The sequence below is a fragment of the Amphiprion ocellaris genome, chromosome 2 (assembly GCF_022539595.1).
Source record: "Amphiprion ocellaris isolate individual 3 ecotype Okinawa chromosome 2, ASM2253959v1, whole genome shotgun sequence".
Classification (NCBI taxonomy): Eukaryota; Metazoa; Chordata; class Actinopteri; family Pomacentridae; genus Amphiprion; species Amphiprion ocellaris.
In genome coordinates this window covers 18317167-18337296 of record NC_072767.1, presented here as the reverse complement: position 1 = coordinate 18337296, position 20130 = coordinate 18317167, and the positions used below count along the sequence as shown (strand labels likewise).

Genomic DNA, 20130 nt, shown 5'->3' with positions numbered 1-20130 from the left:
TTTGAAATGGAAATTAAACCTACATATTGCTTCAAAGTCTTGGGGGCAAGTTTTGCTCATCAATCACCATTCATGAGGGTATTCTGACACTGGTTGTGGCAGTAATGCTCTTTGGCCTGACTAGTTTCTGACATTGCTGGTAGGCCTCACATCTTCCCACACTATTTGATTTTACCTCAGCTATTTTGCCACTTGAACTGTCATCCATTTTCTAAAAGTAGACTACTTTGTTGTAGAACGTCTTCTGAAATCTAAATGATCTGACTAAAAAGCTCAAAGACCTCTCAGTTTGGGGCTCTTTTTTGCCAGACAAACAATGCAGTCCCACCTGATAGGTAGTCAAATTTAGTCAGAGGATGTTTCAGCAATGGAAGTGAAAAATGTGATGTTGAAGTGGACCTGAAAAGCTTCAAGGTGACCCAGGAAGGAAAGAAAGAACAAAATCCGGGCAGAGAATGATGAGTTGTGGAGTGACAGAGTGATGTCCTGGCCGGCTTTGTGTTTTCTTACAGACTGTTACCAAACTCAGTGAGTCTTGGAGAATCCCAGTGCTGCCATCTGGGTTTAATTGGAGCTTCATCCTGGCTCTGCCAACTGGCACAGATGGTATAAGGATACTGTATCACTGGTACAGTAGAGTCGAGTACAGGAGAGTGAAGTGCGATGTCAGAGGCCAGTTCCAGTCATGACAGGAACCACATGTTATTTTGTCCCGAAGAGTTTAAGAGGTTTTATAAAGGTATATTTCAGAAGTCAGCCTAGTTAATAAATGGTCTGCATTCATACACCGATCAGCCACAACATTATGACCACTGACAGGTGACGTGAATAACATTGATCATCTTGTTACAATGCAATGTTCTGCTGGGAAACCTTGAGTCCTGACATTCATGTGGATGTTTGACATGTACCACCCACCTAAGCATTGCAGGTCAAACAACTCTCCATGGCAACAGCAGTCCTTGATGCCAGATGCCACCCTCAGCAGGACAATGCACCCCGACACACCACGAAAAACTGCTCAGGAGTGGCCCGGGGAACACGACAGAGCTAAGGTGTTCACCTGGGTTCCACACTCCCCAGATTCAAATCTTATTGAGCATCTGTGACATGTGCCAGGATAAGCCTGATCTAGGTATGTCCCACCCTGCAACCCACAGGACCCACAGATTCACTGCCACCATCCAGGTGCCACAAGGCATCCCAAGACGTCCTGTGTTCATGTCCCACTGGGTCAGAGGAGTTTTAGCAGCATAAAAGGGGACCAACATAATATTAGGCAGATGGCCATAATGTCTTGCCTGATCAGTATATGCCACTTTTCTGCCTTAGTGGTACTCAAAGTGTCATTTACACACACAATCACACTCCAATGGTGACAAGGTGCTTGCCTGGCATCCAGAGCAACTTTGGGTTCGGTGTCACAAGGACATTTCCAATGTTGTAATTAGTGGACGGTCAACTTTATCACCTGAGCAACATCTGTCATTGTGCTTTACTTGTTCATGACCTCTTACGCAAAATGGCCACACGTGGTCGTCTTCTGCAGTATCACTTATTGCCATTGAATTGGCTGAAACCCCATCCTGACTGACAGTGCCCTTTTGATAGGGAGCTTTTATCTCAGCATTCAGCTGAGGCAGATAATTGGGAGGAAGAGCATTGGAGAGCACCAACAAAAGAAACAACAAAAGAAGGAACCTATGTGCCACACTCAAACAGTTGAACATTGTCATTTATAGAAGATGCCCAGTGCAGCAGTAGAGACCTGTTGACCTTTAAACACCTTCAATGAAGCCTCTGTGGGCTCCTCAACAGGAGTCAGAAGACAGGGACAGCCATGTTCACCATCTTCAGACCAGTTTATCCTGATGGTCCTATAGTCAAACCTGTCACAGACCTGCTCTGTGATCTCAGGGCCAGTATCCCTCTGTATGGGATGAGAAATGTTGATGTAATCTGGTGTTTTGGAGAACTGTGATCTTAGCTAATGAACATGAAATCTTTAACTTAGACGCCATCAACAGACTCTACTGATGCAGTTTATACCGATAAGAAAGTACACACAGGAATTTTAGCTAATAATTAATTGCTAGCATGTTCATACTTAGTTACCAAGACTGAAGAAAGTGAGGCCTGTTTGTTAAATGGATTTACTACTCCACTGAGTGATATTAATGGAAACCAACACTATTGAATTGACCTCATGCTGACTGTGGATGAGCTGATTAGACTCAGAAGCCTCAAAACAGCAGCCAACTCAGATGACTACTGACTGTGAGCAGCAATGTGCCACATGTTGAGCTCCGGATAAGACTGCTAATTTACCGTTCATCACGTCCTGCGCAAAACCAGCAGGGTCCTCTACACGTCAGTCCAGCTGCGTGACTGCTGCACATCTGCAGCAGGTCTTCCACATTTGAAATTTTTGAAACGCATATTCATCCTTTGGACTACCACCATACATTTTCAAGAAACATTATGAACTCGACTGAGGTGAAGCCCCAGTGGCTACACAGTGATCATCCTTTCTGATTGATGACACCTTCACCATTCAGATTTCATTTTGGACACTAAAATGTTGGTCAAGAGGAGAATGAAGAGGAGGAGGGACACTTATCCCGGGCATCAGGCCAAACGCTTTAAGGTTTTGGCAGTGGGGACAGTTGCTGATAATGTTGGCGACTCTCAATCACACAGCTCATCGTCCCAACATTGTTACTGCTGCTGCAGGCCAGTGAGAAGGACTTTTATGTAATGACAAGGTTGGCTGGATGAACTCGAAATCTTGGATTGCATTTTCTCAGATTAAAATATGTTGAGTTTCGTTTGATGTACAAATATTTGCAATATAAACAATTTAGTAGTGAATATTTGTACTTGGTATTGACTTACTAGTGCTCTATATTTCTTAGAATTGCATTAAGTGCAACTTTTGTCAGGTTGTGAAAATCCCTTTGGCTGGTGTTTATCCTTCTGTAATAATGTAGTTACAGTTAGAAGTGCTAATGGATTCCACCTTTCTAAAGCAATCATGTCTGTATGTATAAATAATACCAGGATCAGGCTGTATCTGTCATAGAAACACAACTATTTTTTAAGGTTGCCAGGCATGCAATGAAGAGGCCACCAAGCACCGCTATTACTGAAATGTGACACTTGTCCTTCATTTCCTTTGGTAGAGTTGCAGCTGGAATTGTTTAGAACAGCTTCAATAACATAAACTTTCATGAATGTTTTTTTCAGATCTCACTCACACCTGGTGATGAGGATAAAAAGATTTATTGGCTGTCAGATTCTCCCATGTGTCTCTTATCCATAGCGCTCAAGGTTCTTCAGTTTGGCCTTCCAGGTTTGCTGTTGTTACTGATGAAGGCCTTGGGAGGCTTTTATGGGCAGATATTTCCTCCTTAAAAAATAAAACTCTTTCCATGTGACCATTGTGCAATATATCACTTTAGAACTCAAGTTAAGTTATAAACTTGTAACCAAAAATCAATAAAAAGGGCCATTGCAGTCGTTGAATAAAGCAACAATGAGCATGCATGAATTGAGGGGAAACACATCTGTAGACTTGATCTGCGCTTTACAAGGCATTCTCCCTTTGAGTGACCTTCAGTACTTTTTGCATGTGGATAAGAACCTTAAACATTAAGAAAAATGTTTGTTTCACCAAATATCTGTATCAGTAAGGGCATGGCCTATATTTGGGGATGTTCTTTAGAGCGGATAACCCCGTAGTGTTTAAGAGGTTAACAAAGAGTCACTGCTTTCTCAGTTCATAATCAGATGTCTAGTCTGCAGATGCTATAAATTGTTAATAAGTGAATTTTGGGGCATGTTTGTTTTCCTAGGGTTGGTCTAAAGATCTATTTTCAGACCTTCATGACGAATTCAATACACAAACAAGTGTCCTGCTGGAGGAGCTAAAGCAGTAGCCAGAGAGGTATTTCCCAACCTGCCAACCCAGAAGGTGTTATAAATGACTTATGACTGAAGAATAAAGCATTGCTAAATTATGTATTAACAGCTATTATTACTTATATATAACCTTATACCTAAAACCATACAACGGTTCCTTATTATAAAGTGGTCCGCAGTGTTTTGCATTCAGCCTCTGAATATATATTTAGAAGAACCAAAACCTTCTCATTTACTATGATCTTTCATCACTATTTTTGTCCACAAAGAAAAAAAAACATTTCTGCGTCTCTGAGGGAAAAATGGAGGCAGCATGGCAACAGTCTCAGCTCCATTTCGTGTGCGTGCGTGCGTGCGTGCGTGCTTGCTTGCTTGCTGTGACACAATGAGATAAAAGACAACTCTCACTTTTTCTTTCCTTTTCTCTCTCTCACACAAAGTCACATCGGCGCACAATTACACCGCACAAGCGCGCACGTCCACGGCGCACGTGTAAACGCACCTAGCCCACTCTGGCGTCCTCGTTCCATCTTCATCCATCTCTCCCCTCTCCTCCCTCTCCTCTCTCTCTCTCTCTCCACGGGGGACAGATGGGAGGAGACGCTCCTGCTGAATGTGTTTTTCCTGCAGCGGGGTTTTTACGATAACGGAGAAGAAGGGGAAGCGCGCCGCTCCTCTCCGTCGGTCACGGATCCGTTCCTCCGGTGTGATTTCCACACTGACCTTTTCTCCGCCCGCGTCTCGGCTTCTTCATGCGCTTTTCCTTTCTTCTTGCGTGGATCGAGGAGCTGTGTGACAGACAGCGGGGTGTAGTCTACGTGTGCTGGAACCCGCTTGGATTTTAAACCGTCACCGAATGAAATGAGCCGCGGTGATGTCCTCACCTCCTCCGCGTTCCGGCCCCGGGGGTAGCTGCTGAATATGCGGCTGGTAGCGCGGGTACCTGTCCTGCTTTCTCACCGGCTCGGTTCGTCCCGGTAGACTGATCCTGTCCGGTGCTGCGGTGTCCACAGGGGCCACCAGAGTGATCTTTACTTGATAGATATTAACCGGATCGGCCACCAGCAGCCTGACAGATGGATAACTACTCTACTTTACAACGTAAGGCAACACAGCAACACACACATACCTGCTGCAGTATTCAGTCTGCGTTAAATGTGGACATCCCTTAATGAAAAACCACACTGACGTCGACACGGTGGGGAATTGGTGTCACCTTATTGGCACAAAATGTCATTTTTAATCTCCGGCTAATATTAAAAGGTCATATAAATGCGCAGCCAGGCTACAATTCATGATTTCCCCCATGTTTGCTATGACCATACATTTTTTATAAGGCTGGTATCATGACAGCTTGAATGACATTAGATTTTTTTTGCATCAGTGCTGCTGCTGGGCAACAACACTGTGCAGCATATATGAGAATTTTTTATTTTTTTTTACTTCTCCCTCTTGCACACAGCAGACCCTCATCCGTGGGCCTTTAAAGCTGTTTGATAAGCTAATGAAACAGCCATGACTGCAGGAACAGGGAGAGCCGGTGTGTGTGTGTGTGTGTGTGTGTGTGTGTGTGTGTGTGTGTGTGTGTGTGTGTGTGTGTGTGTGTGTGTGTGTGTGTGTGTGTGTGTGTGTGTGTGTGTGTGTATGATATATGATGCAGTGTCACATACCCTCTTGTCTTGACATGTAGCCCCCAGCCGATCTGCCATCACAGCTTCATGCTTCCATATAACACACCATCGCACACACAGACACACACCTGTTCCATCCAGCAGCCGGAGGTATTGTGTCCTGCTACGCACCATCTAGCCCATTATTTAGCTGTATCAGTCAGTTGTTACAAGCCCGTAATGACAAAGGCTTGTTAAGCATGCGGCTAAATGCTTTATAGCTGCAGTTATACACCTGCAACAGGGTTTAGAGCTCTGTGTTATGTGGATCATAATTTCTCCTGCTTTAATTTGTCCTCCCTGGCATTTCCTTTTACTGCATGTGTGATTATTATGGCACTGGAGCAACATGAAAAAAAAAGAAGCGTCTTCTAATCAAAGGGAATATTTAACTGCAGTCTTCAATGCAACATATATCAAAGCTTCTGTGTCTGTGTCACTCCTGAGATGGTTCTATTAGTGCTTTTCTCTCTCCAGCGGGGACGTGCAGTCGCTGCCTTATTTTGTGTAGTTTTGTAAACAGGCAGTTATGTGTTGTCAGTGTTGGTCTCTCAGCAGTCCTGGCTGTAGTCTGCGTATGCGCGCTGCATATGATTCTCCTGACATGTAGACTAATCTGCCTCAATTTCAGGTTATATGCATTATGCAGCACCCTCTCTTTCTTTGTGCATATAAAGTGATTGCTCACTTTATTCTTTTCATCAACATTATAAAAGTATTAATTTACCTGCTTCAGTGGTGGAATGTAACCCAGTACTTTTACTCAAGTGTTGTGCAGGTTTGAGGTGCTCCATTTAAATAAATCTGCTCCACTGTATTTTTTAGTGGGAAATAGCGTATTTCTATCCTCCGTGCATTTATTTGACATCTGTGCATGCCAGATATTTTGCAGATTGCTTTTCAGAGCAGACATGCAATGAGTTTTTAAAGCATGATGCATTATTTAGTGAAAAAAAATTCTGAATTTATTTAGATGGAAATTGAGTCATTTAGGTTTGTTAATCAGACTTTTCTCGATGGTTCTTTTCATAATATTCATACGTGTAAAAACCATTCACAGGATTCAATCATTGGCATAAATGAATGGGTAGAATTGAACATTTTGCAAATTCTGAAAGCTTGCAACTGCTTTATATTGTTGTTAAAAGCTACTACAATAAAAACGCTGCTCAGTGGTAATTCTATGGTATGACATCTTTTGTGTTTTTATTTTGCCACTTTAAGGCTTTCCCTAGTGGAGTATTGTAATTGAGCAATGGAGCACTTCGATGTTACTGCTACATTTATTAAAGTATGAGTACTTCTTTCCTCCATGCACAGTAGTACTTTGAAGTATTTGTTTTGTCTTTATGAAGCTGATCTCCCAGCTGTTAACCAGGATAGTCCACTAGTTGATTGGTCAATTGGCTCTTTTGATAATTTGATTGCTATTGTAATTTATCAAGTTAAATCTTCAAACTTTCTTCATACCTGGTCTCTTGATACCTTCAAGTGCCTACTGAAGACACACATGTACTCTCTGGCTTTCAATTGTAGCTGAGTGCTGATACCTGATATGTATCATTGTTCATCTTGCTCTGTATATTTCCTTACAGATTATGTCTTGTTTTCTATTTTTGATCTATAAAGCACTTTGGTCAACCTTTTTTTTGTTAAATGTGCTATACAAATACAGTTGATGACTTTATTTTCAGCATCTCAAATGTCAGAATTTGCTGTTTTTGTCCATCTTATGTGAGAGAAATCTGAATATTTTTGTGGTTTGGATTGTTGGTTGGGAAAAACAAGAAATCTGAAGACACCAACAACAATTTACTAAAAGAATAACCAATACATCGAGAAAATAATACTGAAAGTTTGATTATTTATAGCTGTACTCTGTGGTTGGCGCTTTGAGTATTTTGTCTGTTATGGTTCCCTTTTTTTGACAGATAAGGACACAAGCACCGAGAGAGAAACTCAGCATCCATATTTGAGCTATCAGTAAGCAGTAATGATGTTGATATGTATATTTAAACACAGTTTTAAGCCAGGTACACGCTCATCTGGGTTCCACTTTACCCACAAACTCTTCCCATTCTGGCGTGTGTCAGTCTAACTTAAGCCCCTTCAGTGTTGAGTGTAACGTAAGAGGCTTCAGATCCAAGACACGATAAATGCATTAACATTTCCTCTTCAAAGAGCAAACTTGCACAGAGGAGGAAGGTTGGCTCAGGCTCTTTGCTGCTGCTGTTGCTCCACTAGAGCTCTGACAGGACACTGCTGTTCCTCCTGCTGCTGCTGCTGCTGCTGCTGCTGGTTGCCTAGTGACTGTATCCATGGAATCAGCTCCCATCGTCATGGTGATGGGCCAAGGGAGAGAGACCCAGTGAGGGAAGGGGGACAGAGATACCAGCGCATCTGCAGTGTGGTCTGTGATGATGAGGATGAATTGTGATATTATAGAATAGAATTCCTTTATTGTCATTGTACAATGAAATTAAAAAAGTGCAGTCCTTAAGGTGCTTAGGTACCAAGCATCATAATAGATAAGTAAAAACAAATTAAAAAAACCTAACATAAGAAACATACCACACTACTTTCATACCACAAGTCATGTCACATAACACTGTGTTCCTGTTATTGCACAATTCCCTATCAGTGTGTGTGTGTGTCTGGTTTTTGTCCGTTGAGTGCAATTATGGCCCTGGCATAAAAACTGTTTTTCATCCTGCTTGTTCTTGCTTTTATTGTCCTGAAACGCCTGCCAGAGGGCAACAGTTCGAAGAGTGAGTGACCTGGGTGAGATGGGTCCTTCAGTGTTTTGTGTGGCTTCCTGGGACAGCGGGAACTGTACAGATCTTCCAGAGGGAGTAGAGGGCAGCCGATGGCCTTCCCGGCTGTGGTGACGACCGTCTGGCCGTGCAGCTGGAGAACCATGCACACAGGCAATTTGTCAATATGCTCTCTATGGAGCAGCGGTAAAAAGACACTAACAGTTTTTGACTGAGGTGGGTGTTCCTCAGTGTCCTTAGGAAATACAGTCTCTGCTGTGCTTTCTTAATGACCGCAGTAGTGTGTTGTGCACCCCAGGTCAGGTGCTCCTCTATGTGGACTCCCAGGAGTTTGAAGTCTGACACCCTCTCCACACAGCTTCCACTGATGAACAGGGTCTGAGTGTCCACTTTATTCCTCCTGAAGTCTATGACGATTTCCTTAGTCTTCGCTGTGTTCAGGGCCAGGTTGTTCTCTGTACACCATGCCGACAGCTGCTCCACCTCGTCCCGGTATGCAGACTCATCCCCCCCAGAGATGAGCCCCACCACGGTAGAGTTGTCGGCGAACTTCAGGATGCTGTTGCTGGAGTGGGTTGGGATGCAGTCATAGGTGTATTATGGAGGATGATGGTGATGATTACGGTGCTTTGGTTGGGAAATATCGGAGCTGTCAGACGTGGCGATGGCAGTGATGGTGCTGATGAACGACATGGAGAGTGCGGTTTAATTGCATTCATTTTGATTTGTCAAGTTTGCCAAGAAAATGCTCTCTGTCAGTGATGCTTTTGACACAGTATGACCAACATATAAAGACGGTTATTCAACATGAAAGCTGTATTGTGGTCGAGAGTTACAGTCTGCAGAACAGAGCTGAGTAACATTGAAGATGAATTTGCTACTGGTGGGATAATTGATTATTTAAATACATTTTTAAGAACAAATGTTGGTTTTTATCTTATCTAAGATGTGGACTTTAATAATTTGGTCTTTTTAATACTATCATAAGCTGAATATATTTGGATTAATTGCACAAAGACATTTGAAGACATCTGCTGGAATTCTTGGTTGCTGCTGCAGGACTCATTTTTGGCAAGTTTTTTGTTGCACGTTTTGTTTTCTTGACATGGATCATTTAGAATTTGACCTCAAGCTGATGTTTTACTGCCACCTCTCAAGCCAGTATTTTGGATAGAACATGACTTGGAGCAGTATCCTACTCTGTGTCTAAGTATAAAAGGCACACGCTACAATTTTGCCACAATTTTCTTAAAACCACCAAATCCATGTTAGGAAACCTTTGAAGGATTTTACAAAACCAGGCAAGAGCAGAGTAGAGTTGAGGGGGAGGGAGGAGGAACAGACAGAAACATTATCCTCTTCGTCACAGCACGTACTGTACTGTAGGTTCACACAGGCTGCACGAAACTGTTCCAAACTGGTCTTTCGGAGGATAAATTTATCTCGTTCGTTTTGTTCTTCTATCTGGTTTAATGTGATTTTTTTTTCTCCACTGTGAGTACAGATTCATATGGGAGCATCCGTTCTGTCCCTTCTCCAGTCTCAGTGGCAGTGTTGCCATGGTTGCATCATTCACATTGTTCTCTCGAGGGTGACATAATTATTTGGCTCCAGTTAGAGATTCGGGATCCTTCACAGTCTAACGGGGAAATGAAATTTGGCATTAAGAGGACCAGTTTTCTATTGGAAGTTCTCTTTGAATACACAATGTATTTTAATCAAAATCAGTCCGATTTTGCCTGCAAGGCGTGATCATAGTATGAGTCAACATCAGAGATTTGACCAAAAAAAATAAGCATTAACATAAGTGAGTAGGAATTAAATTCCAAAATTACTTTCTTTAATCAAATTTTAGTGCTAAAATAATTTCATATGTGTCAGGGGTGGTGCACAAAAACATCTCATAAGACAAGAGATGTGTTGTTCAAGATCTTGTTGTAGATCATTTCCATCTGCTGTCCCTGGGCACCCTGGCAGAAAAGTAAATGTAAAATACAAATTTCCAAATACAAAATAGGTGATATGAACCAACATAAATGCACAGCCTAACAACCCCAAACCCCACCCCATAGCAGAGACACACCATAAAACAGAAGACCTGACCTTAGCCTGTAGGAACATGTGATAGCCAATCTTTTTATTTTTTTTACTGTATCATAGTGCATACTGGAGAGAGAGACAGGAAACGTAGGGAGAAGAGTGGAGGAAAGACATGCAATAAATGTCCAGGGGTTAGACCCATGACTGTTGTGTCGGGAACTATGGCTCCTGTTTATGGGTTGCTCAACCTGTTGAGCTACAGGGGTGCCAATAATTTAACCATTTCCTGACAAGATCCGTTCATCAAATTCATTATTTCCATATTTGAAGTTGGACGTAACAAGGAAGATGTGGATCTGACACCGCCATGCAATCTGTGACTCACGAGCTAGCCACGCCCCATGATATGCTCTGCTATATATTGTATTCTACTCTAAATGGGACTATAATTTACAAAATGAACATCATGTTATATTCAAAACATCTTGAAACTTAGAAATCTAGACAATACACTGCTTAGGAAGTTGTTTCCCATGGTAACAGATCAGTGCAGGTTTAATGCACTTTTGCGTTGGCTTCACTTTTCAGACCTGGAGGCTACATCCATCTTCAATATACCGCCTATAATTTTAACGAAGCAGAAACCAGACCAGAGGTGTTATTTCTGCTGTGTTGTAAGGAGATGTCACATCTCAGGGTAAAGGACCACAATGCCAGACACAAAACAAAAGCACCAAACGATGTGCAGAGATAAAACCAAGCAAGCAGACAAAGCGGAGGGACCAGACAAAAACAGTGTCAGGCAGGTTCAAAAAACAAGGAGCAAATGAAAAGACCGCTGGCGTGCAATCATGATGAGCACAAAGGGAATATCTGGTTAGATGTACGGTCGCACACACTGTGTACTGAGGGACTAATGAGCAGACAGGTGAGCAGAGCAGTGAAGAAGATCAGGTGAAACAGCCGGCGGAGGAGCAGGTCAGATGGGAGTGTCTGGTCTGAACTGATAACAGAGTTAATGCAGAGAGGGCAGATGACTGGGGCAGAATGGGTGAGATTTAGGAAACCTGAATCAACCTCCTGCTGTAGTTGTCTTATTTGATTAAAACATATATGCACTATTTTCAGTTGCAGCCAAAATTTTATCCGAAAGTATGAAGTGCTTAATACTCCACCAAGGAACCAGTCGGAGCGGAGTATTCAGAGTACGTTTCTCCGTCTGTTTGTCTGTCTGTTAGCAGCATTACTCAAACATGGACAAACGGATTTGGATGAAATTTTCAAGGAAGATCAGAAATGACACAAGGACCACCTCATTAGATTTTGGCAGTGATGCGGCTTATAGTCTGGATCCATGGATTTGTGAAAGATTTCTATATCATTGCGAGATAGCGGCACTGCGTCACTGTAACTATGACAAGTGAACGCTGCCTGCTGATGATCACATGACTGCGATCCTACTACAAATCGACCATTATTGGAAAACATACAAGGAACAATTGATTAATTTGTGCGAGTGTTTCTGAGTCCCATCAATTCCCGCCGCCCGCTACATAATTAGGTCACATAATTTAGTATCCGTACATAACGTACACTTGCATAACACACGCCTGTGCTCACGGCGAGGTCATTTTGTTTGTGGGTACATCTATATTAAATGGCCACACTCTATGTTGTCGTGATTTCTGATCATCAGTAACTAATAAACAAATGATGCATTTCTACAAAAAATGCTGTATTTCTGACAATGCCATATGGGGGAATGAACAGCCCTGGCGGAGTACTGCACTCTCTGAGTGCTTTTCTAGTTGTAGCTGTGTCAAACATGCTGTTAGACTTGATTTTAAGGTTCAGTGTTGTGCTGTAGTCTACCAGGCAGCATCGTTTTTATGACACGCTGACAGAACAGGTCAAGGAGCTTCTTTGTCGCCACAGAACTCTCTCCTCATGTATTCTGACAGCTACAAAAACACTAAGAAGATGACAAGGAGGAAGGATATTGGAGCTAAAGCATGGAGCCTGTTCTGAGATAATGCAGCTTTTGAGGGGTGCATAAATATGACACATGCAGAATAAAAGGAAGAGCTGTTCAGTTGAGCATGATTGCTACAACTGAACAATTTGGCAGAAACCACAGGTAACTGTGCAGTTGTTAATCAACCTGGCAGGACTGTAGCGCGGCGTTTCACACTGTACCGAAGGCTCAGTGTGTGTGTTTGCGTGGATAGCAGAGTCTTTCACACTTGAACAATATGTCACTCGGTGTGACCCAGTGTTTCTGCTGAATCTGCTGGGTTTTGTGTGTGTACCTGTGTGTGTGTGTGTGTGTGTGTGTGTGTGTGTGTGTGTGTGTGTGTGTGTGGGTGTGTGTGTGTGTGTGCGTGCAGTTTTATTTGCCTCCATGTTGTCTCCATGTTTGCTCAGTTTCAGCCTGGTGGGAAGTGGCCCCCGTACTTTATACTTCCCCAAATACTCACATCACCAGATGATAAGCTGTCATATTAATCTTTTCTTAACACTTCATTGTATTATACATTTAATTTTAAATGAATGAAACTGCCATTTTGCTCATTAAGCTATGCTCAGTAACCTTTAATGACAAAGCGAGGAACCATAATTCAGAACTTTTTTTTTAGAAGCCCCTTGGCAGCAGACTAACTGTGCTACAGGCTGAGAAACTCTGGTCTGAACTAATTTTTATGTTCTTCACTCAACTGTGCACAGTTTATCGTGACAGGAAGGAGATTAAACTTAAAGGTCATGCCCATCGACCAATAGCGCAGGAATGCAGCCTATATATTTAGCAGGACATCTTATGCTCTAATAAAATAACATACTTCTGGGTATTTGAACTGACCTCACTGTAAAACTATGGTGACATCATTAGTAGTAAACTCTGGATTTTGAGGAGTGTAAGAACAAATTTTCTGAATTTTAGGAGCTTTAACTTGAACATGAGCACTGTCTCTTTTCAGTTATATGTTATTACCAATGTACCTCACCTCCATTTGATTAATAATAATTACCTGCTCTAACTTCTGATCCAATCTGGCAAATGAAGTCTCTAAAACAACAAATTTTAGAGCTGGAGATGGGTGAAAAATGAAGGTAAAAGCATCTTAGCAGGGTGTTGGGCCACTATAGCAGCTTCAAAGCAGTTTGGCAACAAGTCTCTGGAACTCTACTGGAGGGATGAACGGCATTCTTCTAAAAGATGTTCCCTCATTCAGTGTTTTGATGGTGGTGGTAGAGAGTGCTCTTGGTCCAAAGTCACCCGTAGGTGTTCAGTGGGATTGAGATCTGTTGACTGTGAAGGCAATACCATTTGACTCTTATGATTTTTCTACTCATCAAACCAACCACTGACACTTCGTGCCCTATGGATGGAGACATTGTCATTGAAATGTTTCATTATCGGATAAAGGTGATCATTCAGAGCAGGTTAGTATTGATTTGCAGTGATACATACCTCAAAAGGGAACAATGGACCCAAATCATGTTGGCAGAATGCCTCCCACAGCAAAAACAAAACAAAAAAAAAACTGCAAGGGTCACAGGTTCACATTTTTCCTTTAATTTGTCACTGTTTTGTTGCTCGTAATTAACAAAGGGTCAGGCTCATTTTGATCAAAGCATTAATGTCTGTAGAGCAGCCAGAGCCATCCCAGTGCAGGAGCCAACTTAAAGTGGAAAACTTGAACATGATGAAATTGTGAGTGGATGAATCAGTGGGTAGCAGTTTGATCCAGGGCTTAAAACATTGCCATGGTCAACACTTTACATCTGAATCATCAGTATCCCCACTAAAGACACTTTAGATTACAGAAGAAGTCAGTGATATTTGCAAGCATGAAATTTTTTGCTTTCCCAAAACATGTGCAGAGTCAGAACTAATCCAGTGTGTCCTGGAGGGGGGGCAAGTTTTGTGACAGTCTCCCAGGAGATGGGAGGAGGAGGGGAGCAGGCCTATTTGCATCCTCTGCCGGTTGGACCATGTGTTGCCGCTGGCAACTTAGCCTCTACTCAGTGGGACAAAAACCCATGCATGGCGACTCCACATACGTCAGGATGTTTGAATGTGAGCGAGAGAGAAGCAGAGTGACCCTTAGGCCTCTGTTAGAGTCTTTAAAATCCTCTCATCCGTTTCAGACTCACAGCATTTAACATGGAGGTAATTTGGACCCATTGAATCCTTTCATAATGGCCGTTTCACTGTAGCAAAAATAACCACAGCCTCCATTAATGAAATTGCACCACAGAAATTGGAATAAAAGCTGCAGAGAAAAACACGGCCATGGTGGGAAGCTGCAATTAACATTTTATTTTAGAATTAGTAGCATCTTCAACTGTGTCTATTATCTTGGCGTAATTGGTCTACATTTTGTGACACTCCAGAGAAAGTCAACAGAGGAACTTTTGGAAAGCAGTAGAGCAGAGAGGGTGCAGGGAGACAAAAAGGCAGAGTGGAAGATGGGCGAGCGAGAGAGTAATCTCTGTAAGTCGACAGCATCTGCCAGCTGTCCTGCTCAGTCTGCCTCAGCTCAGCTGTCATGGCTATCAGGCAGGAAGAGACTGAGAGATGGCTCGTCTCTGCGATCGCTCTGGTTCACTGCTCTTTGGCATTTTGTCATCGCAGTAGGACAGCTTCTTCTCTGTAATCACCATATCTCAGTGTTTATATGTTTAGGTTACTTAAAGGAGAGAGGCATTCTGCTTTATTTTTGTTACTGTCATTAAATCCCATGACAAAACCAGTAATCTGTCTCTGAAAACTTTCCAACTTCATCAGTCTGTTTGTGTCTCTCAGTTTCTGTCCATTTGTTCTATGTAAACCCATCTCCTGGCTGAGAGGTGGGCTTCACCCTGGACAGGTGGTCAGCCCATTGCAGGGTTAACACAGTGCAGATAACCATGCATGTTTACACTCACATCTAAAAATCACTAATGAACTTAGCATGCGTGTCTCTGCACAGGAAGAGCATGCAAACTCCACACGGAGATAGCTCAGCAGGTTACAAGCTGTAAGGGAGCTACACACAACTGTTCCATCCAACAAAGTAAACCTTTGTTACAAATAAATATATTTTACTTTTTTTTTTTTTGCAGCTTGGCACTGCAGTTGGGGACATTTTGAGCTGCAGATTTGGTGCATTAGTTGGCATTTCCACAGTAGAGCAATGCATGTGGAATCATTCCAGAATAAACTGCAGTGAAAGCGCTCATGCTAATAAAGGAACGTGTAGGTGATGTGTTTTTAATAGTTTATGAGCAACAGGATTTGACTATTTGATTGATTCATTGTTGTTTTGGTATTTTCTTGGGATTTATTCAAAGTTAAGATAAAATATCAATAGATATATTCTTTATGTTTAATGCAAACTGTAAAATGTCACCAACAGTAATTTTTATTTGTTTAGTTATTTGTTTTGTTTGTTGTTGTGTGGTGTTTGTAACTTTTTAATCTATGGTGCTGAAGTGACAACATCTATCTATCTATCTATCTATCTACATTACATTTGTTTCACTGTAATTGTTGGGATATCTCTCCCATTGCAGTCATAGTAAATATTGGCGTTCCAGCAGCGGCAGTCCAGCATTACTCGATATATGCTGCCGTCATCATCGACCTGAGAGGCTCCCAGCAGGATCACAGGAGGAAATGGAGATTTGGCATGATGCCACTTCCTTTAAGGGTGAGAGGAAGGAAATGATTTTCAATCCTCCCCTTAGTAGGAGTCAGTAATGAATGCTGAAAACTTTGTCAGCAACGAAAGTCAAAAGGATGTAAAAACTTATATAATGGAGGATGAAGCACTCGGATTTTTTAGTATCAGGAGCAGTATCACAGTGTACAAATACTCTGAGCATTTGAAAGTGTACTCAGAACAAATGCAATATAATCAAAACACCGTGAATTCCTGGAGGGACTGAATAATAAATAACTCACCCAAAAAGCAACCAGTAGCACATTTTCACAGGAAACGTGCAGGTGTGACTAATAACTTTAATGATGTCCACACAAGTGCAACTTCCTCATCCGTCATTAAAGTCATTAGCTCCATCTGTGCTTTTTATGTTATGACATGTCAGTGTCAGCTGTAAAAAATGTCTGTTATTGTGTTGTAACATCAAAAGGGCTTCGGTTGTTATTTTAGAGTGAAAGAAATTATGCTTTATGAGGATATGTGACATTTTAATGATATTTTTGGTAACACTCGCTGTTCTCCAGCTTTGTTTGTAAGCATAGAACATCAGCAAATGCTCTGCAGAGCTTTGTGCAACCAGGCAAGCATGTCTGACTTTCATTAGTAGAATATTACGTGAAGCATATTGTGGAGGAAGAAGTGCAGAAGCAAGCTGCCGTGTAAGCCTCATTTTTCTTAGTAAACTGTATTTTGCAGAATGCCTTCCTGAATGATTTAGTCTATTCATGAGCTCATCTGTGGGATGAAATGCGGTGTGGTAATTTTGTTTGACAGTGTATTTTCTTTACATTTGAGCAAAGTCCCCGGGCTCACTGTATGCACCCATGTGTAGAGAATGTTAATAGACCGCTGCACTACACGTGACTGAAGGGAGACCTCAGACCCGTGTGGGTATATATGTGTGTGTGTGTGTGTGTGTGTGTGTGTGTGTGCGTGTGTGCGTGTGTGCGTGTGTGTGCACTACACTGTGTCACTCCAGACTCTAGTGAATACCCATCTATGCATGTGTATGAGTGTGTGGAGCTGCATGTGACTATATATATTGCGTGTGTGTGTGTCTGTGTGTGTGACTGCTGACTGTAAATTTTCCCATCACAACATTGCTGGATTCCAGCACCGAAAATCTTTTCTATCGATCACTGTACTAATTTGTATACGTTGGCATTTATTGCTATCTTGTGAGATGCAGTTTTAATTTTCTACTGAGGTCATCTCTGCACTGTGAGGACACTCTAATACAAGAAAAGCACTCAGAGAATGCAGTACTCCACCAAGGCTGCTCAGTCGTATCATGTCCGACGGCTGAAATCTTGAAAAACTTTGTGGCAGAAATCACGGCAACATAGAATGTGGCCATTTAATATAGATGTACCCACAAACAAAATGACCTTGCGCTGAGCACAGGCATGTGTTATGCATGTGTACGTTATGTACGGATACCGAATCACGTCACCTAAATGTGTTGCGGGCGGCGGGAATTGATGGGACTCAGAAACACCCCCACAATTTAATCAATTGTTCCTTGTATCATTTCCGATGGATAAGTCCTGATAAGTCCACAGCAGTGGATTTGTAGTAGGATCACAATCATGTGATCATCAGCAGGCAGCTGACGTAGTGTTCACTTGTTGTCATAGTTACAGTGACACCATGCCGCTATCTCGCGATGCTACAGAAATCTTTAACAAATTCATGGATCCAGACTATAAGCCGCATCACTACCAAATATACAATCAGTTGGTCCTTGTGTCATTTCTGACCTTCCCTGAAAATTTCATCCAAATCCATTAGTCCATTTTTGAGTAATATTGGGAACAGACAGACAGACAGACATATGCCGATCATCACATAACTTCGCCGTGTTCGAGTAATAAGAAAATTAATTTTAAGAATGCTTTGGCATCATATACCACCCTCTAGTTTTGCATTTACCCTAAATGGAGATGTTATTTCAATAATCTTACATAAAACAGTCAGCACACATTTACGTGTCACAGACAGGAGACAGTTACACTGAGCAGCTGCTACACAACACAAGAGCCACACACTCTGAACAACAACCCACATTAGTTTACCTGCTCCTTCTTATCTAACTTACAAACATGAACACATGTCCAGTCATTGTTAAAGAGTGTCCAAATACATATTCACGGACTAGGAGTGCACTGGTGATGTTAGTTTGCAGGGTACGGATAAATGGCTGCTCAGCTGCAGCTCCTTAAACAGCACATGCGCCACCATGGTTTGTTAGGATACTGATGTGTGTCTGCAGGGGCGTTTTAGGACAGGAATGGCACCACTTCCCTACATGTGACTAGGCAGTGCCACAATAGATGATTAACAGGTGCTGTCCAATATCTGCAGTCTTTTATAAGAAAACAGTTCACCAAAATGTGTTGAATTGAATTGAATTGAATTGAATAGTGTAGATTTGAATAATGAGCCAGGCACGTCCTGAAACTGTCCTCATTTCAGATCAACAATGGTTAGTTTACAGATTTTTCAGGAGTTTCCAGTGAAGACCTCAACTTTATGTGAACAAAGATGCAGCCAACGTCACGCACTGTCTCTCAAAACCCAAAGTGCTGCTACCAGAATACATGGCTCAGCAGTTTCCATAGACAACAAATAGGAAGTGTATAAATGACAGACCCTGAGGACACACACCACTACTCTTTAATTCTAGAAACAAAACGCTGTCTTCTTGAGACCAGTAGCTACAACCCAAGATTTGTTCAGTTTGTCTCTCATCCCCTTTGGTGTTCCATAGACACTCTGCTGCTGTCAATCAGACACTGACACAAAAAGGAGCGTCTGTGATATCCCCAAAGACCCATCTCTTCATTTTAATATTAGAAAAAGTATTAAAAATAAATAAAAGAGATGTTGATGTGAGTTCTGACTACAGAATGGAATGACTCGGTGAGATCTGACTTGGACTTGGACCTAGTTTTAAGGTCAGAATCAGGTTTAGGTTGGGAGCAGGACTGCATTAAACCACTCAAGGTCCTCCCGAGTATAGAAAGTCAGATTTCATGTGTGAGAGTCTAACCGTGGATGCTTAATGCGTCATTGACTCCTTCTTACTCCTGCTGGTTTTTGCCTTCTCCCTCGTGTTTACTCTTTCTCTGTGTGTAGCGTGCAGATATGTGGGCCAGCTCCCCCAGGTCTTACTTATGGGCTCTATAGGTGTCCATAGGACTGTCTGAATGGCATCTGTCTGCAGCCCTAAACATGCAGTCTGCAATTAGCAGTTCAGTTGCGCCTGTTGACGTGTACAGCCACTGCTCTGAGGATGCAGAGTAGAGTTATCTTATGCACTTAAACATTGCTTCTCATGCTACCTTCCTTCCTTCCTAATGTGCTTATTTTTAGTTTGGGCAAAGAGTGTAAAAGTGACTCAGCATCCAGTTGAATATGTCTTTGTTTTGTAAGAATTTCTAAGCAGGTTTTGTACTTTTACTCTTCATGAAAAAGCAAAGATTAGGGAAGCAAGGCCATGTTTTTTTTTCTTCTTTCCTGCCCCATAAACCATCTTGCAACACCCTTTATTTAGAAGGAAAATACGATTTTGAGGGAATTTTCTTTTACTTCTCTTGGATACCACAGTTGTTATCCATTCATACACAGACGCTAAATGGGATATTTATAGAAAGTGACATAGAAAATATTCAAGAAACACTGTGTCCACATAAGCATAATCAGTCCTCAAGGGCAGATTTAAAAAGTGTCTTCAGACAGATGTTGGCGCAAGTACACACAGAGTTCACAAACAATCCAGCTGTCAGATCTACGTTCGTAATGTCCGCCTTGAAACTGCAGCGTACCGATGAAAGCCAAGGATTCAGACACAAACCAATGCAACCAGTCCTGTCAACTTGCAGAGCAGGGCTTTATAGCATTACTATACCATTATTACGCTGAAGAAACGGTTTCTGATTCAAACATGTATGACTAAGTTACTCTAGCATCACACAGAAGATTTTACAGTGAACAAGCAGAGCAGTGAGCAGGTGTGCT

General features: G+C 42.0%; 1 protein-coding gene across 13 annotated transcripts in view; it reads left to right on the top strand.

Annotated features, from left to right (window-relative positions):
• Positions 1-20130, top strand: part of lrrc7 (leucine rich repeat containing 7) — a 161802-nt gene that overhangs the window by 63622 nt on the left and 78050 nt on the right. For 6 of the 13 annotated variants that reach the window (XM_023291256.3, XM_035957690.2, XM_035957693.2 and 3 more), the window contains exon 1: positions 4409-5022. The exons of 1 other annotated variant lie outside the window; for it this stretch is intronic. In XM_023291256.3, coding sequence (XP_023147024.2) covers positions 4998-5022 — 25 coding nt within the window. In that variant the 5' untranslated portion in view covers positions 4409-4997. Of the gene's footprint in view, positions 1-4407; positions 5023-20130 lie in introns of those variants that run through there. 6 more of the 13 variants (XM_035957686.2, XM_035957685.2, XM_035957688.2 and 3 more) reach the window with 3 other exon arrangements.